This window comes from Poromitra crassiceps, assembly GCF_964638095.1.
Source record: "Poromitra crassiceps genome assembly, chromosome: 16".
In the NCBI taxonomy this organism is placed as follows: domain Eukaryota; kingdom Metazoa; phylum Chordata; class Actinopteri; order Beryciformes; family Melamphaidae; genus Poromitra; species Poromitra crassiceps.
The window spans coordinates 27,057,175-27,084,957 of NC_139645.1; the positions used below are offsets into that span (position 1 = coordinate 27,057,175).

General features: G+C 45.3%; 1 protein-coding gene and 1 long non-coding RNA gene across 2 annotated transcripts in view; both read right to left on the reverse strand.

Annotated features, from left to right (window-relative positions):
• LOC310791550 (phosphorylase b kinase regulatory subunit beta-like) overlaps positions 1 to 15,583 on the reverse strand; it is a gene marked incomplete at its 5' end in the record, with an annotated part of 30,658 nt that extends 15,075 nt beyond the window's left edge. Inside the window, 8 exons of the mRNA XM_083653222.1 lie at positions 1 to 74; positions 2,150 to 2,312; positions 5,693 to 5,751; positions 6,723 to 6,813; positions 8,406 to 8,488; positions 9,604 to 9,708; positions 13,595 to 13,676; positions 15,546 to 15,583. The exon at positions 1 to 74 is cut by the window's left edge and continues 8 nt beyond it. Of these exons, the coding sequence (XP_083509348.1) occupies positions 1 to 74; positions 2,150 to 2,312; positions 5,693 to 5,751; positions 6,723 to 6,813; positions 8,406 to 8,488; positions 9,604 to 9,708; positions 13,595 to 13,676; positions 15,546 to 15,583 (695 nt within the window). The remainder of the gene's footprint in view (positions 75 to 2,149; positions 2,313 to 5,692; positions 5,752 to 6,722; positions 6,814 to 8,405; positions 8,489 to 9,603; positions 9,709 to 13,594; positions 13,677 to 15,545) is intronic.
• A 409-nt stretch (positions 15,584 to 15,992) lies between these two features.
• On the reverse strand, positions 15,993 to 16,461 carry LOC310791243. Its single transcript, XR_014553422.1, has 3 exons — positions 16,399 to 16,461; positions 16,178 to 16,271; positions 15,993 to 16,071 (listed from the first exon to the last, which is right to left on the reverse strand). It is a non-coding gene; the product is annotated as an uncharacterized lncRNA (long non-coding RNA).
• Between the last annotated feature and the right edge of the window lie 11,322 nt (positions 16,462 to 27,783).

A 27,783-nucleotide genomic window follows, 5' to 3' on the forward strand; every position in this document is an offset into this window, starting at 1 on the left:
TCAAGGAAGTCTGGTCCTTCTCTCCTGAGGAGGATTACAGCAAGCTGGGCTTGACTGGCCAAGCAGTCAGAGTCCTGGGCAGTGATACAGACAGACAGACAGACAGACAGACAGACAGACAGACAGACAGACAGACAGACAGACAGACAGACAGACAGACAGACAGACAGAGAGACAGAAAGACAGAAAGACAGAAAGACAGACAGAAAGACAGAAAGACAGAAAGAAAGATCAGCCTGGTCAAGAGAGAAACCCATGCTGCAACTTGCAAGACAAAACACCATGTACCAAGGTGATGTGGAGCAGTGCAAAAACAGACAGAGATTGGTGCAAAGAACTTTTATGACTTTTGGAAAGTAAATGCGTTTTTTTTTGTTTTGAAAATGCTTCAAAAGACATAAAAGTGATTAACGTTTGTGGAGATTATCTTGCTGAACCCCAATTTGCATTTCCATAAACTTTTGTTAACTCATTGAGTGCCAATGACGACTTTAGTCGTCAATTCAAATAGTGACGTAGAGTGCCAAAGACGACTAAAGTCGTCAATTGCGTTTTTTGACGGGGGGATGTCGATCTAAGCCTCTTACATCGCCTCTTACAATATGGGAGCTATTGAATGTGTCTAACCTATTTTACAGAACCCTTAGGTGGCGACAGTGCTCTCCAGATAACAGAAAGGCAAGGAAAAAACAAAGAAGAAGTCGTTTGGGAAACGGAAATCGCATCGCATCCGTATGCATCGATATGCATGAAGCATAACGTTACTGTAGCTGTGCCTGCAGCAGCCAATCTGCTCCCACAATTGAGCCGCTCCGTGTCCGTTGCGACAGCACATCCGCATGATCAGCCGTGGAGTTGTTATTATTCTCAACTGGAAGCATGGTTGCCGGTGACAAACACACGCGGAACGCTGTAAAAAAGCTGGATGTCGCGCACCCTTCACTGTGCACAGCAAACTCAGCAGAGAGCCACCAGAGACACTCCCATACGGAGGAGGAGTGTGCAGTTGAGGCGGGGGGGGGGGGGGCACGCAGAGCAGCACACAACACCCAGACAGACCCAGACAGCAGGACAGGATTGGCAAGCAAGCCAGAATATCCGATGCCCACCAGCAGCAAATCAAGACCAGCAAGAAGCTGCAACCAGCAGCGCACGCAGGGGCCAGCGCTGCTGGTTGCAGCTAAAAAATATTATTCTGACAAACAAAATTCCCTGGCCTTCACTGTTTTATTGAAGGAAATTATTTTTGAGGTGTGACTACATTAGAAAATATTACCTTCAGAGTCAGTGATGTGCTTGAAATGTTTAATTTCACAAAAGGCTCATTATCTCAGCTTCTAGAAAAAAATTGCTGTTTTTGGTTAAATCAAGCTATCTTCTCCGGCTCATAACTAAAGAACGGAAAATGGGATCAATAAACTTTTTTTTGCAGATGATAGAAGAGAGTCTCATCGTTCTTTGTGCGTGTTCAGTGTTTACATAGTAATATCACACAATATTCTGTGGGCCTCGAGAAATCACTGAAAACGCTCTGAAACTCTGGCACTGGGAGCGTCCGTTCTCCAAAAGTGGCTGGCACTCAATGAGTTAAGCACAGACCTTATTTTATGCATTTAAGTGAAATCCCCATTCTAAAACCGCATAGACTTTTTCCCTAACGAACCAAAATGGCGGCGATTTCGGGTTAAGCCTACAAAAATACATCATCCCTGTGGTTCTCTATTGTGAGGGTCTCAGTCTCCTATCTGCTGATAAGCCACAGAGTTTCCTGGTTTGAGATGAATCCAGGTCCCACGCTTCAGACTGGAGGAAGTTCAAACCGATGCGGGTGATTGGAGGAACAGGAGCGGCACATCCGGGACATCCGGGACATCCCCCTATCATCGCTCGTTATTTTCCCTGACATTCCCTTTCCGTTTTGACCAAGTTTTCCCAGCTTGAAGTACAGACGTGTAGGCAGAAGCATTTGAAAAGCCAATCGTCCGTTTTACACGTGTTTTAAGAGACTAACACGGAAGTGACAATGTGCATAGTTTGCGTGAGGCAGAGCACAAGCTGGAAACTCTGTGCTATTCCTGCTTCTTTGGGTCAGTGATCTGAGCCTGTTGGTTTGTTTTGTTCCTGTAGTGTTCCACTGCGTTGGACTCACGTGGAACTTCTGCATGATCTCGTGGGTGGGTCTGTGCCACCACTCCTCCACGTTGATCTCGGGCTGCTGCTCCAGGTCCGAGGCGTTGGGCGTGCTGGTCTGTCTCTTCACCTTGGAGTGCTTGGGGAGCTCCAGCTCCTCGAAGCTCTTAAACTCTGGGATCCTGCACACACGTGGAGAAACACCCAGGGACGATTAGAGGCTTACCTGTAGTAGGTGTGCGCCATGTCGTATCGTTATCAATATAAGACTTACTAAAAATGTATTTAAAGCAGCTACGAGCAAGATTTTCGATTGTTATTAAACAGTATAATTACAATATTGATGCATCACATCTTACCTATAATAGTAGCTGAGACCAAAGCCGTGTGAATCGGAGATTGCTCTCTTGATGATTATAGAGTCTGTGTCTGTCTAACCTCGCGTCACCAGGCTCTCTCTCTCTATCTGTCTACCGGCGGGCCGGATAAACCCGGAAGTGAAACGAAACGGTTCACGGCAGCTGCCTGCCTTCCGCCGTTTCGCTCTGCCTAGCAACAGACCATAAACAAGGAGAACGCCATGCAGGGGCTTGCTACTCTCGCGAACATCTCTCGTTATATTCTAACAGGTTTTTTGGAAGTTATTTTGTGGTTATGGCCGAAGTGGCTGCTGCAAACCGTTTCATTTCACTTCCTGATCTGCCCCGGCCACAGACAGACTAACACTGGCCGATTCACTCCGGGTTCAAGCGAGACTACTCTGCGTTGGTCTCATCTACTATTAGAGGTAAGATGTGATGCATCGATATTAAATTTAGACTGTTTAATAACAATCGAAAATCTTGCTCGTAGCTGCTTTAACTGGGACATCGCTCATAGACATCCCTGGGCAAATGAATTGAAATCCTTATTTTATCTGAACGATTTGTCACTTATTTTTCATAACAGGTTACTTTGTGATATCCAAGAGACTAATATAATAATAATGATACAATACAATTTATTTGGAGACGCCTTTCAAAAGACCCAAGGTCACTGTACATGCATAAAAGAGACATAACATTCTAAAAGATCATACTCAGATAAGAACAACAAGCATGGCAAACATCAGCATAATTAAGATAAGACGAGCGTAGATAAAAGAAAAGACAGGAGATATACTCGGCACGCAGACAACATAGATTGAGTGATGTATATGATTAAAGTGAGTAGGCCAGTTTGAACAGGTGGGTTTTGAGGTGGGATTTGAATGTGGTTATCATCAACCTTTATTTAATCAGGCAAGTTAATTAAGAACAAATTCTTATTTTCAATAACGGCCTGGTGGGAGGCAAAAAAAATGTATGGTGTCAGACTGTCGGCGATGTTGGGGCAGGGAGTTCCAGACCTCGGGTGCAGGGGGTTTCTGTGCGCACAGTTACGTTCTGCAACTCTTCCTTTAGCCCTAGAGACTGGCAGGTTCCAATGCTCCTCCTGAGGACAGACTCTGTTTGCTGTGTGAGTTAAGTGAAATTGAAAACAAGATTATTTTTTTGTTCTACTGTCCTGCATACGAAGATGCAAGGGATGAACTCTTTGGTCAAATGTCCTCTATTTATGTTGACTTTTTGGAGATGATGACGATGAGAAACTTGAGCTGTGCTTCACAGGAGCAGAGTGCACCAGCTGGGCGTAAAAAAGTAGGTCTTAACTGTTATGCCGGTCTTAGCTACGCCCGACGTTGTGATTTGAATTTACACCGAGTGCACCACCAAGCTTGACTTACCATGGTCGTAGCTGCGCCCGGTCTTTCGGCTGCGGACGTGTGCGTTCACGTGAATACGTGCTTGTTGCCAAGCAACACACTTCTCTCAGACGAGCTCGAGACAGCTGACAGACAGCTCCAACTCAGCTCAAACTTATATTGTATTCAAAGCATAGAAACGTTCTCACAGCTCAATTTAACACTAACAGCACCAACACAAACAAACAGAAACAAGATGCATGGAATTTGATCACAAGTGCAATCAGTACTGAATGCGATGGCGGACTGCGCACAGCGGGCAGTTGATGAAGTCAGGAAGAAATCAGCATCAGCTTTTAACCCGCCGACGAGTGGAGGTCCTGCGCCCAAAACGTCCATTTACAGCACATATCGATCGATATTTTTGGAGAAGATTCCCCCGCATCACAGGACTGAACGGCACTGACAGCACAGAGCTGTCAGTCCCGACAGTGCAGATCAAGATGAGACAGCTGTCAGTGGGTACGCCTTGGGTTTAACTTTTACGCCTGCTCCATACCAGACGTAAAAGTTACACCCATACAGGGCTTAAGACTACATGGTGCACTAGTCATAAAATTAAGTTAGTCGTAACTTTGAGTTCTACGTCGGACGTAGCGTTACACCTAGGCGTACGCCCATTATACTTATTATACTGTATGTTTGAGCATTATGATTATGATTTATATAATATGATATATGTTTAGGAATTCATGCACCACTGCAACGGTACAGTACATGATAATGATTGTGATAATGGCAATGTTCCAACTTGTTTATTATGTAATGATGTACGCACAGCAAGAAGCATGGCTGAAAGTGGCTCCACACGGGGGAGGAGTTCATTCCAAAAAGGGGAGTGACTTCAATATTGTGGAAGTGGTTTGGATACTTTTGTTGCAATTGTGTGTTGTTGAAATGAATCATAAAATATTGTTCAGTATTTTCTCATATCGTCAAGAATATCGTTATCACAGAAATATCATGAAATATGCTGATGTTATTTTAGGGCCGTATTGCCCACCCCTAGTCTGTAGCAGAATCATTGAGTTGAGTGTAATAAGGCTTTATGTGAGTTTGTGTGTAACTGCATGTACGTAAGCATAAACACATATGTAGTATACATTAGTTACATTGTTTTCTTGACCCTGCAAATGCAACCCTGCAAGTATATCTGTCTCTGTTAGTTTACTTTCCAGGGTCAGGAACACCCCCAACATCTACTCAATTGTTCCTCGACCCAAGATCTATCTGTCCAAATTTCATGTAAATCTGTTTTTGACTTTTTGGGCTGTCCTGCTGACAGACGGACAGACGGACGGACGGACGGACGGACGGACGGACGGACATACAGAGATAGAAAGACGGAAAGACAGACAGACAGACAAGAAAGACAGAAAGACAGACAAGAAAGACAGAAAGACAGACGGACGGACGGACGGACGGACAGACACAGATAGAAAGACAGAAAGACAGACATACAGACAGACACAGATAGAAAGACAGAAAGACAGCCAGAAAGACAGACAGACAGACAGACAGACACAGATAGAAAGACAGACAGACAGACAGACAGACAGACAGAGAGACAGACAGACAGACAGACAGACAGAGAGACACAGACAGACAGACAGAGATACAGACAGACAGAGATACAGACAGACAGACAGACAGACAGAGACACAGACAGACAGACAGACAGAAAGACAGACAGATAGAAAGACAGACAGACAGACTAACGGGGGGAAACAGTGTCTCCTTGCTCGGCGGAGGTCAAATATGATTGACAATGTGACTTACTCTGCCTCATTGACACGCAGGAAGTCCAACTGCTCCACCACCGCTCCAGAGATCAGGGTCTGAAAGGGTCACATGATATGAGGTCACGTGACCTCGTGCGCTGCAGTCAACTGTAAAGTCAATGAGTAAAGAAATGTAGCGAGGAAACACTTGGAAGCACAAAGATGATACAGGGGAAGATATGAGAGGTCCAGGTCGTGCGGCAGTAGATTCCCTGCCTACCAACACGAGGGTTCCGGGTTCGAGCCCCCGTGTTACCTCCCGCTTGGTCGGGCGTCCACAGGCACGATTGCTTGTGTATAGCGTGATCCTCCCACACGCTACTTCACTGCCAGTGAAACTCCTCGCTGTCAGGTGAAAAGAAGCAGCTAGAGACTTGCACGTGTATCAGAGGAAGCATGTGCTAGTCTACAACTCTCCCCAGATCAGCAGGCGGTGAGGGGGTGGAGTACTGTACAATTGAGGAGAAGTGGAGGATCTGAAAGAACCTGATAAAAAAGGTGTCTAAGTCAGTAATCAGAGGAGACACTAGGTGGCAGCAGTGAAGAGAACAGTCAGTATACTGTAGCTAGTGTGCTGCCTGTAAATGTGATATGAGCCGTTACAACTGAAGTCAACTCCAAACAAAAACAGAGGTGCCGGGGAAGAGCAGCACCCACAACAATGAGATGATAAAGAGTGGAGGTGTTTTCAAAGTAGCTGGCAGTTTAGCTGTCAAGTTAATAGCAAGACAGGAAGAGGAAACGGACAAACTCAACAGGAAACACCTGAGGAGCTCTCTGTGCTGCTGTGGAAGCCTGTCATGAGTTTGCCAAAGCTAATGTTAAAATTCAACTTAACCGCCTTGACTTTGAGGACATTGTTTTTGTCATTGATCAGGTATCAGCATCCCCTCACACACTCCAGAAACCATTGCTCGGCTGCAGATTTGTTGGCCAAATACATATCAAATCAAATCAAATCAAATGAAAATATGTATATATGGAGAGGGCGAAAGAAAGAGAGAACGACTAAATGAAGTGAAGCTCACCTGAAGTCTGTCCACGTGAACCTTGACCCCTCCGAGGTTGCCCTTCTTGAAGGACGCCAGCATGTCCAGGATTGGGTTGAAGCGGCTCCCCCTAGTGAGACGGAGGCCAAACAGATTCAGAGCTGAGACTTGCATGGTTTGTGTTGGCTGCACCGTTCCAAACACGAGGCCGAGCCCCCTCTCGCTCCACGCTGCCTCTCTACTGTCTGTCACTTTCCATACAGCTCATCGTCCCAATCAATAGCCAACTAATGACTATTGAGCTGCTTCTATGAGAGCCTATTGACTCCGTTCAGATGCTGCAGATGCTGTGGCTGTTTAAGCGTCGCTAGCACACTGAAACATATGGCTTTCTGTAGAACGCTCAATACTGCTGCAATCAGCCCCATAGCCCTGCTATAGTGATACAGATGAGAGGCATTATCGCCCAATCAGCCAGCAACTGCTGTAGCACCTGGCTGCTATAAAGATAAATAGTGCTTTGAGAGAGAGAGAGAGAGAGAGAGAGAGAGAGAGAGAGGAGAGAGAGAGAGAGAGAGAGACAGAGAGAGAGAGAGAGAGGAGAGAGACAGAGAGAGAGAGAGAGAGAGAGAGAGAGAGAGAGAGAGGACTACAGAAATATTTGATGAAAGAAAATTACTTAAAAGGACAGTTCACGTCGTAATAATGTTCCTCTTACCTGCAGCCTAGTGCTATTTATCCATCTAGATGGTTTTGGCGTTGAGTCGCCAGATTTGGGAGATATCGACGTTTGACTGTCTCACCACGCAGAAGAAAGTGTGCATCCAACGTTAGCGTAGCTGTCAGGTTAGCACAGCTGTCAGGTTAGCACGCTTGCTTTTCTGCGGCGAGACGGTTGACAGGTGTAGTTTGGTCGAAAGAAAATAGTTCCTACTGTACATGAAACTGCTCACAGCAAGGTCTGTGGATTATCATGATTTCTGGAAAGAGACACTGCTGTTGAGTTTGTCAAATGCATTTTGTTGGAGCTTTGAGCACCACATGCCGAGTGCCATCCAGTTCCATTGTAGTGGAGAGAAGGCAGACATCTCTCCGGCTGATATCTCCAAAACTCGGCAACTCACACCAAAACTATCGAGATGGATAAATAGCAGTACAGGTAAGAGGAAAATATGTGTTTCGGATTTTTGGGGTGAACTGTCCCTTTAATTGGTGGCTCAGTGGTTAGCGCTGCTGCCTCACGGCAAGAAGGTCTCGAGTTTGCATGTTCTCCCCGTGCGTGTGCGTGTGGGTTTCCTCCTCTAGGCATGTTCTCCCCGTGTCGTGTGCGTGTGGGTTTCCTCCTCTAGGCATGTTCTCCCCGTGTCGTGTGCGTGTGGGTTTCCTCCTCTAGGCATGTTCTCCCCGTGTCGTGTGCGTGTGGGTTTCCTCCGGGCGCGCCGGTTTTCTTCCACCATCAAAGACATGTATGTTAGGGTTAATACTCCTAACGTGATAATAACATCTAGGCTTGTGAACCCCAGGAAGAATAGCTCCTAGTGACTGTCAACGCATTTTCTTTTTGGCAATTCAGTGAGTGACAGAAAGAGAGAGAGAGAGAAAGAGAGAGGGGGGGGGGTTGATGTAGCGAGATATAGGACAAGGGAGGACGTAGTGAGACTGTTTGGGAGGACAGCAGGACAGATGAGAGACAGAGTGGCCATGTTAGTGAGTGTGTCTTACTTGATGTTGTCCTCGCGGATGAGGACCAGGAAGAGAGGACGTCCCTGCATCTTCCAGCACTGCTTGATGAACTGCAGAGCGTTCTGCACACAGGGACACACAGGCGCACGCACACACACACACGCACGCACGTGCACGCACGCACGCACGCACACACACACACACACACACACACACACACACACACACACACACACACACACACACACACACACACACACAGGGACACACACACACACACACACACACAGGGAGACACACACACACACAGGTAGATGATATTAGTCCTTCACTGTTCAAAGTTCACTATCGCGGGTATGAATTCTGCTTGGTCTCATCATGTCTGTTCACATTGAACTCTTTCATAACAGAATGCTGCTTGGTCTCGTCATGTCTGTTCACATTGAACTCTTTCATAACAGAATGCTGCTTGGTCTCATCATGTCTGTTCACATTGAACTCTTTCATAACAGCGATGGTCTCTTGGCAAATGAGACAAACTGAACCCTTTCAGCTTTCAGTGAAACCATATTCCACCTTCCAGCGCTCCTGAAAGCGGTGGCTCACTGTCACCTTTAGGCTTCTTTGCTGTGGCCATGTCTGCCACCTAGTGGGAAATGTCTGTTACTGCTAGCTAACTGTTCATTTGCTGTAAAACATTATAGTTGCGCCTGTCTAGTTGTAATACTTGATGCTTGCCTCCTACAAAGTGGATGACAGTGCTGTCATCGTTAGGTGTACCATGACTTGTGAACTTGCTTGATTAACCAATACTGTGTGGAGGGCCATTTCAAATCAGTGCGCGGGCTGTAAATGGCCCCCGGGCCGGACTTTGGACATGCCTGGTGTTTGTGCTGTCTGCTGTGAAAGCCGATAGATCGGTCTGTGTGGGAACGCCAACAAAATGTTATACGGCTGGCACGCGAGTGGGGTAAAAAAAACATATATCTCAATGGGCTGACTCACCAAAGGACAGTGCTGTGGCTCTACACTACAGGATTGGGGATTCTAGAGCAGGTACATAAAGGTCTGTTGAATCCCTGATAGTAGCTGCCTGGGCTGGGCTAGCAGCTAAATGCTAACTATGCTGAATGGGGGGAACGGGGGGATTTACCCCACCCTGACCACGCCCCCCCAGCCAGCTACCCCAGCGGTCTATGACGAGACACAGACTGTCTCTTTGTAATCCCGGGCTCACCTTGATGTCGTCGATCAGCAGCATAACATCTTGGGACAGGTAAAAGTCACTCAGATCAAACACGATGGGGTAGCACACCACCGTCTTGCCCAGGATACGATAAATCTGCAGGGAGGCAAACACATGGTGTTAGAAGATGGAGGACTCACGAGTCTCCACATTATTCTGGACAGCTTCAAACATACACCATCACTCCTAAAGCAGAGGGGACAGAGCCCACTATCTACACTGCTGAGAACCAACACACACAGGTGTGTGTACAACTATCTACACTGCTGAGAACCAACACACACAGGTGTGTGTACACAACTATCTACACTGCTGAGAACCAACACACACAGGTGTGTGTACACAACTATCTACACTGCTGAGAACCAACACACACAGGTGTGTGTACACAACTATCTACACTGCTGAGAACCAACACACACAGGTGTGTGTACAACTATCTACACTGCTGAGAACCATACACACACAGGTGTGTGTACAACTATCTACACTGCTGAGAACCAACACACACAGGTGTGTGTACAACTATCTACACTGCTGAGAACCAACACACACAGGTGTGTGTACAACTATCTACACTGCTGAGAACCAACACACACAGGTGTGTGTACAACTATCTACACTGCTGAGAACCATACACACACAGGTGTGTGTACAACTATCTACTCTGCTGAGAACCAACACACACAGGTGTGTGTACAACTATCTACACTGCTGAGAACCATACACACACAGGTGTGTGTACAACTATCTACACTGCTGAGAACCAACACACACAGGTGTGTGCACAACTATCTACACTGCTGAGAACCAACACACACAGGTGTGTGTACAACTATCTACACTGCTGAGAACCAACACACAGGTGTGTGTACAACTATCTACACTGCTGAGAACCATACACACACAGGTGTGTGTACAACTATCTACACTGCTGAGAACCAACACACACAGGTGTGTGTACAACTATCTACACTGCTGAGAACCATACACACACAGGTGTGTGTACAACTATCTACACTGCTGAGAACCAACACACACAGGTGTGTGTACAACTATCTACACTGCTGAGAACCAACACACACAGGTGTGTGTACAACTATCTACACTGCTAAGAACCAACACATACAGGTGTGTGTACAACTATCTACACTGCTGAGAACCAACACACACAGGTGTGTGTACAACTATCTACACTGCTGAGAACCAACACACACAGGTGTGTACAACTATCTACACTGCTGAGAACCAACACACACAGGTGTGTGTACAACTATCTACACTGCTAAGAACCAACACATACAGGTGTGTGTACAACTATCTACACTGCTGAGAACCAACACACACAGGTGTGTGTACAATCGGTCTGGCCGATTATTATGGCCGATATTCAACATTTTGCCGATTATCTGTATCGGCATTTTCATTGGCTGTTTGCCGATATAATAATTTAATAAAAAAATGCGCTAATTTGCAGCTGCTGCGGCTGGAAGGAGCCTCTCCTACAGTACTGTAGTTCCCTCTGTGTGATCTGGAGCAATGTCCCTCCCACAGCGCTATCTGATTGGTTACACATCGAGCAATAGCCTATCAGAGAGCTGCTCAGATGAAATCTGACACCTCAGTGCTCCAGCCTGCACAGAGGCAGGCCGTGGCCGTCTGAGCTGTGCTGCCTCTGTGGAGCGGACTTGACTAGTTGGCTGTTGCGACTGTGTGACAGTCACAGTGTTAAGGTAAAGCTGCAGATATTGCCATGCCGAAGTTGTACTAAAGTTAATATACATAATAATTACCTACGCTGACATTTCAAAAACACCACGATCTTATGAGCGATTCGTATGAAGCGCAGCCTCGCACAGTGCAAAGTGTGTGGAGATGGAGATAGGTCTGTCTATAAGTGAGAGAGATGAAGCAGTATCATTGAAAATGCGCGCATGCACTTTGTTGCAGTGATAACGATAAGATAACAGAGATTATTTGTGTACTGATAGCATATATCTTTGAGTAACGTTGGTGCCTGCTGTGCAAGTGCAACTCAAACTTATCACCGTCCACCGCTGTTGAAAAGGGCAAAATAGCCTAGTAACCTCACAAAGCAGTGTATGGGGCACTAGTTTTTAATTCCATAGTAGCGTGCGTGTCCACGGTGTAGCGTCGCTCTTTTTGAATCAAATGGCCATGGTTGTCAGTAGCGAAGCTGTTTTATTGATCCAGTCCGCTGCGTGTCCGAAAAATACATTGGCAGGCAGGCATGTCTGGGCAAGCAGAGCGGCTCTCTCTGACTCTCTCTCTGCTTGGAACAAGGAACCGAATAAACTAGGACGAGACATTTCGTCAGCGGACTCTAGATTGAAACAAGGAACCGAATAAACGAGGATGAGACATTACATCAGCGGATGCACGGATGAACGTGTTTGTTTCAGTATTCTCCTTTGAGAGCCTGGGGGTGAGGTTAGTGTCAGGTGTAAGCGGAGGGAAACCCTCTATTATTTTGTTACTGTAGTGAGTTGGTGTTAGTTTGTTAAAAGTATAAGTCCACAGCTTTATCTTGATAATGTGCCCAAGTCTCCACTAGATTGAACAAACACACACACACACACACACACACACACACACACACACACACACACACACACACACACACACACACACACACATACATACACTTTGATTCATATCAATATTAATAGAGTGAATATTTTCAAATAATATTGTAGTTGGATAAACTGAAGAAAATGAATTTCAACAACAGGTCGTGTTATTCTAAATTTTGACACCAAGATTTAAATTTTTACTGCAAACATATCGGTTCCAAAATATCGGTTATCGGTGTCTTTCATTGCCGATAATCGATATCGATATCGGCCCTGAAAAACCCATATCGGTCGATCCCTAGTGTACAACTATCTACACTGCTGAGAACCAACACACACCGGTGTGTGTACAACTATCTACACTGCTGAGAACCAACACACACAGGTGTGTGTACAACTATCTACACTGCTGAGAACCAACACACACAGGTGTGTGTACAACTATCTACACTGCTGAGAACCAACACACAGGTGTGTACAACTATCTACACTGCTGAGAACCAACACACACAGGTGTGTGTACAACTATCTACACTGCTGAGAACCAACACACACAGGTGTGTGTACAACTATCTACACTGCTGAGAACCAACACACACAGGTGTGTGTACAACTATCTACACTGCTGAGAACCAACACACAGGTGTGTACAACTATCTACACTGCTGAGAACCAACACACACAGGTGTGTGTACAACTATCTACACTGCTGAGAACCAACACACACAGGTGTGTGTACAACTATCTACACTGCTGAGAACCAACACACACAGGTGTGTGTACAACTATCTACACTGCTGAGAACCAGGAGAGCCATCAACGTGCTACGGCCAATGTCTATCTATCTGCAGCAGCTGAATGCATCGATATGTCTGAGACTGAGGAGGCTCACGAGAGACTGAGGGAGAGAGACTGAGGGAGAGAGACTGAGGGAGAGAGGAGAGGGAGAGAGACTGAGAGAGAGAGACTGAGAGAGAGGAGAGAGAGAGAGAGACTGAGGGAGAGAGACTGAGGGAGAGAGAGGAGAGGGAGAGAGACTGAGGGAGAGAGACTGAGAGAGAGGAGAGAGAGAGAGACTGAGGGAGAGAGACTGAGAGAGAGGAGAGAGAGAGAGACTGAGGGAGAGAGACTGAGGGAGAGAGACTGAGGGAGAGAGACTGAGAGAGAGGAGAGAGAGAGAGACTGAGGGAGAGAGACTGAAGGAGAGAGAGAGACTGAGGGAGAATGACTGAGGGAGAGAGAGGAGAGAGAGAGAGACTGAGGGAGAGAGACTGAAGGAGAGAGAGAGAGAGAGAGAGACTGAGGGAGAGAGACTGAGAGAGAGAGACTGAGGGAGAATGACTGAGGGAGAGAGAGAGAGAGACTGAGATCAGTGTCCGTGATCTTACCTTTACCAGCTCCTTCTGAGGCCAGATCTGGATGTGCTCCACCTGTTGGGGCGTCTGGGTCTGAATGCCATAGGTGTTCAGTCTGCACACACACACACACACACACACACACACACAAGCACACGCACACGCACACACACATTTACATGCTTCTGCCTAAACATCTGAATTCGAGGCACGGAAACCTTGGTCAAAGCCTTGGCCGCAAATTAGTGCTTTCATATTTCATCAACACTAACCAAATGAGAACATTATTGAGTACCGTTCGTTTACATTACATTAAATTACGTCATTTAGACGCTTTTATCCAAAGCGACTTACAATAACACGTTTAGGTTCATAATAGGCTACTGTTAATGTTTATCTGTGAGCTCTTCATCATCATGCATTGTAGGCTAATTTACGACCATCCTGCCTCGCTAAATTGTTGCTGTTATTTTAATTTGTATGCTTGTGGAAAACAAAAGCGTGAGTCATAAATATCAAAGCGTGTAATTTATGACACGGAGAACACGTTACCGACGCAAAACAATGCTGTGTCATGGTGCCAATTGCCAGCTGTGCCAATTACCTACTTTACAGAGGACTTTACACCTAGTAAGAGTAGGTGTAAAATTTAAGTTCTAACTTATGCCTATGTTGTAACTATTTCACTTGGTGCAACCCAAATATTTTTAGTAGTGCGTAAACTCGGACTTAGTGAGACTTTACGTTCAAACTAGCTTACGTTTCAACTTACGCACAGTTGGTGCAACCCACTGCAGGTCTTGATGATGGTGGGTTGTGTTGGAGGCATAGACTGTAAATATAAGGTTAGAGGTGAGCAGGCTCTGCAGACACCACACTGTGATGATGGTGGGTTGTGTTGGAGGTGAGCAGGCTCTGCAGACACCACACTGTGATGATGGTGGGTTGTGTTGGAGGCGAGCAGGCTCTGCAGACACCACACTGTGATGATGGTGGGTTGTGTTGGAGGTGAGCAGGCTCTGCAGACACCACACTGTGATGATGGTGTGTTGTGTTGGAGGTGAGCAGGCTCTGCAGACACCACACTGTGATGATGGTGGGTTGTGTTGGAGGTGAGCAGGCTGCAGACACCACACTGTGATGATGGTGTGTTGTGTTGGAGGTGAGCAGGCTCTGCAGACACCACACTGTGATGATGGTGGGTTGTGTTGGAGGCGAGCAGGCTCTGCAGACACCACACTGACACTTCACCACTGTAGGGAAAACACAAACATGGGACACATCAGACTCATAGATACACGTTGTAGATGATAGATGAAAAGAGACATAGTTGGCATGGATTAAACAGGATGAATCACATTTTCTACGTAGATCCTGGACCTGTTTTAATGCCAGGTGTAAATCTTATCCAGCTAAGTAAGTAATTAACTAAGTAAGTAACGTTTATTTATATAGCACCTTTCACAGAGCAGTCACATGTAGGTGATGTAGGGATGGATCAGGTCACAGATTTACACAGGTGCCTGACCATGCAGGGCTTTAGAAGTGATTACAAGAACCTTAAACTTGATGGAAGCCAATGTAAGGAAGCTAAGATGGATATGATGTGACACATGTCGTGCTGGACTAAGCAGCTGTGTCCACAGGGAACGTCTGTTTGAGCTGCCAGCACCTTTCTGCAGTTCATTCTCTATGGTAAGGACGCTCTAGGAGCGCTCCTCTTCCCAGCACCGCACCTGGTGGTTAAACTCTCGATGGCTAGTGTTTTTGGACAGGGTGCTCTGGGCGCCTCAAGCAGAGAAAAGTTACACTTTTGGAGAGGCAGGCTGCTCATTAATGTAAAAAAAAATCAGCAGCAACAAATAAATGCTGTGTCTGTGCATGTTGGAAGCACTTTGGACATGATTTCCAAAGCATTCTGACCTGAAAAACAAACAAAAAAACAATCCCTGTGGGCACATGGCCTTAGTCAACAGCAGTGTACTGGACCATTTGTAGACAGTCCAGGGACTGGTGAGGCATGTTAAAAGGGAATTACAGTACTCCAGGTGGGATGATATAAAGGCATCAATAATAATCTGTGTGACACAACAGAACTGAGTGTTTGTTTTTAAGATAGGGGGGGTTGGCATGTACAGGACAATGACTTAACTTGATCAAAGGACATAGCCTGATGAAAATAACACCAAGATTTCTAAGGTTAGACCATACAGTTGAGGAAAGGGACACCATACACTGAACAACCTTGGAAATGATTTTGTCTGAAGCAAAATAGTAATGACTTGAGTCTTGTCTGTGTGAGGTTGTATAAAATGTTTTTAACACAATCTGGACAGGAGACACAATCAGGTACTCACTGTCAGGAGTCGTGCAGGCTGGTCCATGCTCGCTGTAGCAGGTGGGATGTGTGCCCGTGCAGACAGGATGTGGTTGTGCTGGTGGATGACGAGCAGGAGCTCCTTCAGATACTCCAATGCCTGGGACACGCTGTCTGGAGTGTAGGCACTCACCTTGAGAAAGATACACAGAGGGAAAAATAAAGTCCCAGTGAAATTAAATATGACTATTTCACCTTGTTGGCCAAGGAGGCATGAGTGGGTGAAGGTGAGGTCGTACCTGAAACCCTGCTTGGAGTAGAGGGTCACCTTGCTCCATCTTGCTGGGATACTTCAGTAATCCCTGAGCTGTGCAGATACCTGGCTGTGGCAGTCTGAAACACACAATGCACATACATTGAATGGACTCGCATGTACCATCACATACTGTACCTGATGTTACAGTGTATTGTGTTAGGGTCATGTTGTTGACTTGAACATGGATAAGCCATATAATCTTACCTTATAAAGGTCATGCCATCTCTCTTTTTTTGGGGGCAAGGAGCAGGCCTGTTTCCCTCACTGGATGGCCATACCAGACACCCCGGTAGAGAGCCACTCAGTGTCACCTGCCATAGCCTTGTTTTTTCATAATGCCATCTGAAATTATGTATAGTAGACTATATTATACTTACAGTAATAAACATACATTAGATACTAAAAACATACAAACAGAAACACACAGCAGGCATGACTGTTTATATCAGTACCTGCTGTTACTTTTATCTGTGTATGAGTTTCTCATTATGCAGATTACTGATAACAATGTTTCCAAGTTCATTTTAATCTAACATTAGCTAACTAGTTAGTTAGACACAAATAGAGAAGATTGATATCTAACTAGGTGATGTCAAATTGGGTAAATAAAGTAATGATTGAAATGAATGAGACGCCAGCAGTTACTACCCGTTGGCATTGTAGAAGCCTATTTGTTATTTAGCTGTTAACGTTAACGTGAACTGTGATATTTAGGTCAAAGACTGCGATAAGAAATATGCGCAAATATCAACAATATGGCCAAACTGGACATGGAATATGTGTATTTAATTAAAACATGACATTGATCAGCAGTTGCTTACCTGTAACTTCTTCTTCTTCTGTTTGGTTTTACGGCGGTTGGCATCCAACATGTTGCATTACCGCCTCCTTCTGGACTAATACATCCAATGTTCCCCTAATCCATTACAGTCTTGTTATCAGTCCAGTTCCTCTCAAAAAACTGACAACTATTTTCTTCCCCTCCACTACCCCCACACATCCCATTATACCCTTCACACTGGCCTCTATTTGTGCCAGTCTCTGCAGTCCAGTCATCATGATCACCCTCTCTGCTTCATATCTCCTGCATGAGATCATTACATGCTCCACCGTCTCCCTTACTTCACACTGACTACAATGCCCAGTTGGGTGCTTCCCTATTATACTAAGTGTTCCATTTAAGTTGCTGTGACCAATTCTCAATCTACTTATAACTCTCTGTTCAAACCTATTAGTCCCACTATTCCCCACCACTCCCACTTTATTTTGTATACTATGCAGATGTCTCCCTTTAATTGCCCTATCCCACTGCTGTTGCCACTGTTTAACTATTTCCCTCCATACTATACTCTTCCCCTCTGATTTTGAAAGTTTGATTTCAATGTCCACCTGTTCTCTCCTGATCGCCTCCTTTGCTGCCCTGTCTGCTTTCTCATTACCTGAGATTCCTACATGAGCTGGCACCCACATGAACTTTATAGTTTTCCCCTGCCTATCTAACCTTGAATTAACAAACAACAGTTCATATACTAAATCTTGATGACTTTTCCCTGCTCCATTTTTAATACTGGCTAACGCTGCCACTGAATCCCTACAAATTATTACTTTATTTTCCACCCCTACCTCCACCCACTCTAACGCTAACAAAATTGCCACTAGCTCAACTGCATAAACACTTAAATAATCTGATGTTCTTTTATTGATCTCTATCCTCTTACTGGGAATCACCACGGCCGCCCCTGTTACCTGTGTCTGTGGATCTGTGAAAATCTGTAAGTAGTTCCCATACTGACTGTTCATGAGTATAGAATTCCTGCACTAAATCTACCTGTCTACTCCTGCTCTTTATTTCGAAAATGCCCATGTCCACCCTCGCCTCCTTCAAAGTCCACACCGGTCTCACTGGCCACAACCAGCTTACCTGTAACATTATGTAGGGATAATAATAAGAGCTAATGGCTAGCTATCCGTTAGCCAAACAAACAGCACCTGTGTTCTGTGAGCGAATATAAGAGCTAGCGAATATAAGAAGTTCCGGTGAGATTTTTCAAAAAATTTCAAAGTAAAAGAACGATTCTGCACAATTATAGAGCAGACAGGGGCGATTGAAAAATCATTATTTTCCACATTAAACTAATAAACTAAGCATTTAAATGAAGCTATATAATACAAATGATGTTTATGTATGACAATAACTGTTTCAATAACATTGAGAACGTTCTTCTCATTATCTTAATAGATAAAAGCTGTTCACTGGAGTGCATAGCCTTTACAAATTGGACACTGGACAGGTTTGTGTTCAAAGTGGGAGCTTGCCAAACATATGCACGCGCTCTGATAGACCTCCTCTGTGACATCACACTGTCAGCTAACCTGGGGAGGGGTAAAAACAACCATGCCAGGCCGTCAAACCCACCCAGAGCCCAGAGGTCACTCATATTGTCATTTCTGGAGTAATATTGAACACTGTACACCCCTAGTGGCAGCACAAACGATGTATGCACGCGCTCTAATAGACCTCCTCTGTGACATCACACTGTCAGCTAACCTGGGGAGGGGTAAAAACAACCATGCCAGGCCGTCAAACCCACCCAGAGCCCAGAGGTCATATTGTCATTTCTGGAGTAATATTGAACACTGTACACCCCTAGTGGCAGCACAAACGATGTATGCACGCGCTCTGATAGACCTCCTCTGTGACATCACACTGTCAGCTAACCTGGGGAGGGGTAAAAACAACCATGCCAGGCCGTCAAACCCACCCAGAGCCCAGAGGTCACTCATATTGTCATTTCTGGAGTAATATTGAACACTGTACACCCCTAGTGGCAGCACAAACGATGTATGCACGCGCTCTAATAGACCTCCTCTGTGACATCACACTGTCAGCTAACCTGGGGAGGGGTAAAAACAACCATGCCAGGCCGTCAAACCCACCCAGAGCCCAGAGGTCATATTGTCATTTCTGGAGTAATATTGAACACTGTACACCCCTAGTGGCAGCACAAACGATGTATGCACGCGCTCTGATAGACCTCCTCTGTGACATCACACTGTCAGCTAACCTGGGGAGGGGTAAAAACAACCATGCCAGGCCGTCAAACCCACCCAGAGCCCAGAGGTCACTCATATTGTCATTTCTGGAGTAATATTGAACACTGTACACCCCTAGTGGCAGCACAAACGATGTATGCACGCGCTCTAATAGACCTCCTCTGTGACATCACACTGTCAGCTAACCTGGGGAGGGGTAAAAACAACCATGCCAGGCCGTCAAACCCACCCAGAGCCCAGAGGTCATATTGTCATTTCTGGAGTAATATTGAACACTGTACACCCCTAGTGGCAGCACAAACGATGTATGCACGCGCTCTAATAGACCTCCTCTGTGACATCACACTGTCAGCTAACCTGGGGAGGGGTAAAAACAACCATGCCAGGCCGTCAAACCCACCCAGAGCCCAGAGGTCATATTGTCATTTCTGGAGTAATATTGAACACTGTACACCCCTAGTGGCAGCACAAACGATGTATGCATGCGCTCTAATAGACCTCCTCTGTGACATCACACTGTCAGCTAACCTGGGGAGGGGTAAAAACAACCATGCCAGGCCGTCAAACCCACCCAGAGCCCAGAGGTCATATTGTCATTTCTGGAGTAATATTGAACACTGTACACCCCTAGTGGCAGCACAAACGATGTATGCACGCGCTCTGATAGACCTCCTCTGTGACATCACACTGTCAGCTAACCTGGGGAGGGGTAAAAACAACCATGCCAGGCCGTCAAACCCACCCAGAGCCCAGAGGTCACTCATATTGTCATTTCTGGAGTAATATTGAACACTGTACACCCCTAGTGGCAGCACAAACGATGTATGCAAGCGCTCTAATAGACCTCCTCTGTGACATCACACTGTCAGCTAACCTGGGGAGGGGTAAAAACAACCATGCCAGGCCGTCAAACCCACCCAGAGCCCAGAGGTCATATTGTCATTTCTGGAGTAATATTGAACACTGTACACCCCTAGTGGCAGCACAAACGATGTATGCAAGCGCTCTAATAGACCTCCTCTGTGACATCACACTGTCAGCTAACCTGGGGAGGGGTAAAAACAACCATGCCAGGCCGTCAAACCCACCCAGAGCCCAGAGGTCATATTGTCATTTCTGGAGTAATATTGAACACTGTACACCCCTAGTGGCAGCACAAACGATGTATGCACGCGCTCTAATAGACCTCCTCTGTGACATCACACTGTCAGCTAACCTGGGGAGGGGTAAAAACAACCATGCCAGGCCGTCAAACCCACCCAGAGCCCAGAGGTCACTCATATTGTCATTTCTGGAGTAATATTGAACACTGTACACCCCTAGTGGCAGCACAAACGATGTATGCACGCGCTCTGATAGACCTCCTCTGTGACATCACACTGTCAGCTAACCTGGGGAGGGGTAAAAACAACCATGCCAGGCCGTCAAACCCACCCAGAGCCCAGAGGTCATATTGTCATTTCTGGAGTAATATTGAACACTGTACACCCCTAGTGGCAGCACAAACGATGTATGCACGCGCTCTAATAGACCTCCTCTGTGACATCACACTGTCAGCTAACCTGGGGAGGGGTAAAAACAACCATGCCAGGCCGTCAAACCCACCCAGAGCCCAGAGGTCATATTGTCATTTCTGGAGTAATATTGAACACTGTACACCCCTAGTGGCAGCACAAACGATGTATGCACGCGCTCTAATAGACCTCCTCTGTGACATCACACTGTCAGCTAACCTGGGGAGGGGTAAAAACAACCATGCCAGGCCGTCAAACCCACCCAGAGCCCAGAGGTCATATTGTCATTTCTGGAGTAATATTGAACACTGTACACCCCTAGTGGCAGCACAAACGATGTATGCACGCGCTCTAATAGACCTCCTCTGTGACATCACACTGTCAGCTAACCTGGGGAGGGGTAAAAACAACCATGCCAGGCCGTCAAACCCACCCAGAGCCCAGAGGTCACTCATATTGTCATTTCTGGAGTAATATTGAACACTGTACACCCCTAGTGGCAGCACAAACGATGTATGCACGCGCTCTAATAGACCTCCTCTGTGACATCACACTGTCAGCTAACCTGGGGAGGGGTAAAAACAACCATGCCAGGCCGTCAAACCCACCCAGAGCCCAGAGGTCACTCATATTGTCATTTCTGGAGTAATATTGAACACTGTACACCCCTAGTGGCAGCACAAACGATGTATGCACGCGCTCTAATAGACCTCCTCTGTGACATCACACTGTCAGCTAACCTGGGGAGGGGTAAAAACAACCATGCCAGGCCGTCAAACCCACCCAGAGCCCAGAGGTCATATTGTCATTTCTGGAGTAATATTGAACACTGTACACCCCTAGTGGCAGCACAAACGATGTATGCACGCGCTCTGATAGACCTCCTCTGTGACATCACACTGTCAGCTAACCTGGGGAGGGGTAAAAACAACCATGCCAGGCCGTCAAACCCACCCAGAGCCCAGAGGTCATATTGTCATTTCTGGAGTAATATTGAACACTGTACACCCCTAGTGGCAGCACAAACGATGTATGCACGCGCTCTAATAGACCTCCTCTGTGACATCACACTGTCAGCTAACCTGGGGAGGGGTAAAAACAACCATGCCAGGCCGTCAAACCCACCCAGAGCCCAGAGGTCATATTGTCATTTCTGGAGTAATATTGAACACTGTACACCCCTAGTGGCAGCACAAACGATGTATGCACGCGCTCTGATAGACCTCCTCTTCACTGATAGACCAGTGAAATAAACCTTGTCTCAAATGTGAGAATGTAGAGCGCCCAAACACAATGTATGCTGTGCTAAAATGGAAGGATGAGGAAACCAATGGGTTATAGCACCAAAGTGATTTGCAATACCTCAAAATGAAGATGTACATCTCTGGGTTCACCAGAAAAAGGGGTCTTGCACTTGTGGACAGTTAAGTGCTTTTAAAAGGAAATATACATTTTGATTTATGTCCTCTGTCTTTTATGTGATGTGTATATTTAGTCCATGGGCCAAACACCAAAATTTCACATATCGGTACCACTCAAGTGGGCAAATTCTAATCATGATTTCTGAACATGTATATATCCATAGATGATATTTTAGTATGATAGCCTTTCCAGAATGGTAGCTTTCTCACGGTTATCAGCTCATGAAGTTAGCCAGCCCCTACAATAATTTGGATTCTAGGTGCCGATGCATATCCTATTCTAGGCTCTTTTTAGGACCTTTACTCATGTTTGATGAGAATATCTTTGATATAATTCTAAAGGGTAGCTTCCTAGCTTTCATTTAAGCTCAGTTTTGTGTCTCTCTGACAAATACAGAGGTCACAGGAGCTCCTCAAACTGTCAGTGACATTCGTTTTTCCACAATTTTCGTCTAAACTATAGTTTTATTTCAGCACTGTGGCATCTAGGAACATCAGAGATACAAACAACAAACACTGGAATACTCACAGGACTATAAGGATTCAGAAAAGGTATCATGTGCCCATACTATCCCATCGTGAGGGTTGAATGTGGCCCTTAAGGTAGAAGAATGACTTCTCAAGGGAAATGAGCCAGAGCCCTAAATTTAACAAATCGGTACCAGCCAGGTGGGCAAATTTTACTTGTGATTTTTTAAAATTCATATACATCCCTAGATTATGTTTTTATATGATAGACCTTGATGACTGGTAGCTTATTAGTGCTTATGGCCTCTTAAATTATGGACTGCTGTCGTTCAAAACTAGGAAAGTGCCCTCCCTGGAAATCATCTTTCTTTCATTATCCGTTGCCTAGGGTGTGTCTGGACTACTGTTAATATTACATAGATATAGGCAAACTATCCTATGATATTGTACATACTATACTAGATATACTATGCTTGTCTACTAACGTGGCACATTTCTCAGTCAAAAACAGAGTAAATTGACACGTTTCTCACTCAAAAATAGTTTTATTTGTGTTACATTATATGAACAGCCACATTCAAAATGTTTCCAGTCTTTCAGGACAATATTAGGACAACCTACCCTTCCTGAGACACCATGCCACCCACGAGGGCAACACCATCATCGTCATTCACATCTGAGTGTGCTGGTTGGCACATTTTTGTAGTTTGCACAGGTTTGTGCACTTCAGACCATTATTGAGACCTGTGCACTCTGGTGGTTTGCACGACCTCACACACTTGCAGGAGAGCAACTGCAAAACGGTCTGGTGCTGGGGAACCGCACATCCACTGGATTTCAAGCTGCCCCTCATCGTCTGTGGTCCACCCATGGTCCTTGGGGCTTGGTACAGATGGCTGGGTTTGAAGAGACCGTCTAGAGATTGCAGTCTGATCTTTTGCATGAATGGAATGCATTAATAGCCAATCCTCAAATGGTGGAAGCTGGCTGGACTCGACCTCCCCACGTCTGGTGCAGAAAAGTTGGTATCGGAGGAGGTTGACATCTGTAATGTGTGTAGAGGGTACATATACGTAATACATGTGGCACATGATTTCCAGCAGCTTCTTGAAGAGCTCATTAGAGACATCCCAAGCACGGCCGAGCTCAAGGAAGGCTTCTTGATGTGACCAGGTCTAAATAACTGACAACGCCACCTAGGGAGTTTCACCCAAGGAAATACCAGGGCTTTAATGCCCACAGATAAACCATACAGATTCGTTTACAATGGTGAAAGACCAATGAGAGGAGCAGAGACGTGGTTTCCAGGTATAAAAGTATATTATTTATTAGAAAAAGCTCAGACTAATTGCAAATTGCCAAATTATTAAGATTTATTCAAATAGTGCTAAAAACAGCTAAATTGCAAAAACAGGGAAATGCACCTTTAAAATGTCCAAGCTATTAAGGGGGAAGGGTAAAAGCAAAGGGCGCTGGAACTGAAGTGAGAGGGATTGACTGGGTTAAGGGTAAAATATGAGAAAGCTTAAGAGTAAAAGTACCTACCACACCAAGCGTGTACAATATCACACACACACACAATTAAAGTGCTTGGTGCATAAGGTGCTTAAACAAGACACACTGCAAAGGCACACTCACACGCATGCAATATGGAAGGAAGAGGCAGGTAGGGCCCGTACCTCACACCAGTCTAATCCCCACCCACTCCAGTGGCCAGGCCTATGCGGGGCACAAAGAGGGAAATATTAGTTCTGGACAGTTAAAACAACAATTCAATCTTTTACTAAATTACGGTACACTTATACAGCAGTAGAAGGGCAGAACAGCAGCTTAGGTTCTGTATAAAAAGAAAAGGCACAATTAGCCACAGACAAACAGAATGACATGTGACATGCTTTTAGCCCATTATTAGACTCACCAGCAGCAGTTAGCATTGGCATACGAACAGCTCCTGCTACCCAGACCCAGGACAGATACACAGTAGTCTGTTTAAGGAATGAAACAAACCCCATAAACACAAGGAGACATGCAATGTGCATCAATCAAACATAATTCTCACTACATACCTTCCTCCAATGGAGGTTTGGAGGGGAAGACACCAGAGAGAGAAGCCAGCCTTAGCCTACACTCTGTTAGGCAGGCTATTTATAGGGGCTGGCCAATTAAGGGGCAGGCCAATTGAGGTAGCCGGAAACACCTGGTGTGTGGAGATTAGTGGGCGGGACCCATAGGTATAGGTCACCCTGCCACATTGATATGTCCTGTCTGTTCAGGGTGCCCACTTTTCCGTGTCCTGCAAATACGCTGACAGTGTTGCAGCCAGTGAACGTGTGCATGCCAATCAAGGCGCCAGCAATACTATTGCCGCGTGATTTGCATAGTTTGGTGATGTCCTGGAACATTGTCTTGTTCTGTGTTCCACATTTTTGGTACATTGGGCATTGGATGTCCTTGCTCCAACCCAGAGTCAGTAGCAGGACATCTGTGTCTGCCATGATGATCACTGCCTTGAAGCCAGACTCTGCTACATGGAGAGCATGCATTAGCATGCAGGTGTCAGCTTCTTCCTGAGAGGATTTGAGCTGTGTTACCTCCTCCCATTGGTTCCTGTTGATTTTGAAGCAGACTACTTCACAGGTAACATATACAGTAAGGCCTTGTCTTGTAGTTTATATCTGTGTTTGGGTCCTTTCCATTCCTCAAACAAGAATTTGATCAGACTGACTTTGCTGGCAGCGCTGTAGAGCAGTTTCCTCCACTGCTGGATGTTGTGGCTGGAATCATGCAGGTTAGCTACATCTGGCGGGGCAACAGTTGCAGTTGACAAGCTGACAAACTCATATTGATCTGGACTGAGTGGATTCACAAAGGAGTTTCCCATGATATCAACAATGGACTGTACTTTAAGGACCATAGGTGGACCACAGATGATGAGGGGCAGCTTGAAATCCAGTGGATGCACGGTTCCCCAGCACCAGGTGCCGTCTTGCAGTTGCTCTCCTGCAAGTGTGTGGGGTCGTGCAAACCACCAGAGTGCACATGTCTCAATAACGGTCTGAAATGCACAAACATGTGCCAACCAAGACAGTGAAGAAGAGCTTGCTGCACAGCTGGTAGACTCAGATGTGAATGACGATGATGGTGTTGCCCTCGTGGATGACATGGTCTCAGGAAGGGTAGATTGTCCTAATATTGTGTTGAAAGACTGGAAACATTTTGAATGTAGCTGTACATATACCGTAACACAAATAAAACAATTTCTGACTGAAAAGCGTGCCAATTTACTCTCTTTTTGACTGGGAAATGTGCCAATTTAGTAGACAATTAAGTATAGGATATATATCTATCTAGTATAGTATAGTATGGTATGGTATGTATAGTATCATAGGATAGCATGCCTATATCTAGACATGTAATATTAACAGTTAGTAGTCCAGACACGCCAGGGAGAGGATATAATGAAAGAAAGATGATTTCCCATAATTCCCATAAGTCCATAATTTAAGAGGGGTGGTTAAGCACTAATAAGCTACCATGGTCATAGGAATTTAAAAAAATCACAAGTAGAATTTCTCCACCCGGATGGTACCGATATCTTACATTTTGGGTTCTGGCCCATTTCCCTCAAGAAGGCATTCTTCTACCAAATTCAAAGGGCAAAATTCACCCCTCACGATGGGATAGTATGGGTTCATTATACCTTTTCTGAATCCTTATAGTCCTATATGAGTATTCCAGTGTTTGTTGTTTGTGTCTCTGATGTTCCTAGATGCCACAGTGCTGAAATAAAGACTATAATTTAGGTGAAAACTGTGGAAAAATGAATGTCACTGACACTTTGAAGAGCCCATGTGAGCTCTTTATTTGTCAGACAGACACACAACTGAGCTCAAATGAAAGCTAAGAAGCTACCCTTTACAATGTTGTCAAACATGTTATCATAGAACATGGTTAAAGGTCCTGAGCCTAAAATAGGTTATGGATCAGCACCTAGAATCGAATTTATTGTAGGGGTTTGCTAACTTCATGAGCCGATAACTGTGACAAAGCTGCCATTCTGCAAAGGCTATCATACTAAAATATCATCTATGGATATATACCTGTTCAAAAATCATGATTAGAATTTGTCCACTTGAGTGGTACCGATATGTGCAATTTTTGTGTTTGAATAAGAAAATGTCCAATAAATATGAAAAGCTACTCCTGTGGAAAGGCTATCATATATTAATTTACTTATATTGACCCTATAAACAATTTAGTATAGGTAAAGTTTTGCCCACCCATATGGTACCGATATCTGGTCTGGCCCATGGACTAATTAATGTTATATGTGTTTTAAAGTCGCACTTATAGCCACACATTGCGGGGGGGGGGGAAGCAGCGGGGTTATTTAATTGTTCCTGAGGATGCTGCGCATGTGTGCCGGATAGCCGGGTCTTCCTATACGTTTGCAGTGAAGTGATGACGTTTGCAGTGCAATCTGATTAGTGTGCCCTTGTGGGGTGAGATTTGTGGTGTGAGTTGCAGTGCTCATTTGCAGTGCCCTAAACTGGAGGGGTGGATTTGCTGTGGTTTTGCTGTGGTTTTGGCAATTAGCCCATACACGGGAGTAGCATATACGGCCTATGTTGCTGGCATTCAAAAGGGGGGGGTTTAGAACGCAGACTGTGTCCCTTACCTGTGTGTAAGGCTGATGGTGCCTTAAATTATTAATAAAGATTGTTATATTTTGATAACCCATTGGTTTCCTCATCCTTCCATTTTAGCACAGCATACATTGTGTTTGGGCGCTCTACATTCTCACAAATAAAACAATTTCTGACTGAAAAGCGTGCCAATTTACCCTCTTTTTGACTGGGAAATGTGCCAATTTGTTATATTTTGATAACCCATTGGTTTCCTCATCCTTCCATTTTAGCACAGCATACATTGTGTTTGGGCGCTCTACATTCTCACAAATAAAACAATTTCTGACTGAAAAGCGTGCCAATTTAGACCATTTGAGACAAGGTTTATTTCACTGGTCTATCAGTGAAGAGGAGGTCTATTAGAGCGCGTGCATACATCGTTTGTGCTGCCACTAGGGGTGTACAGTGTTCAATATTACTCCAGAAATGACAATATGACCTCTG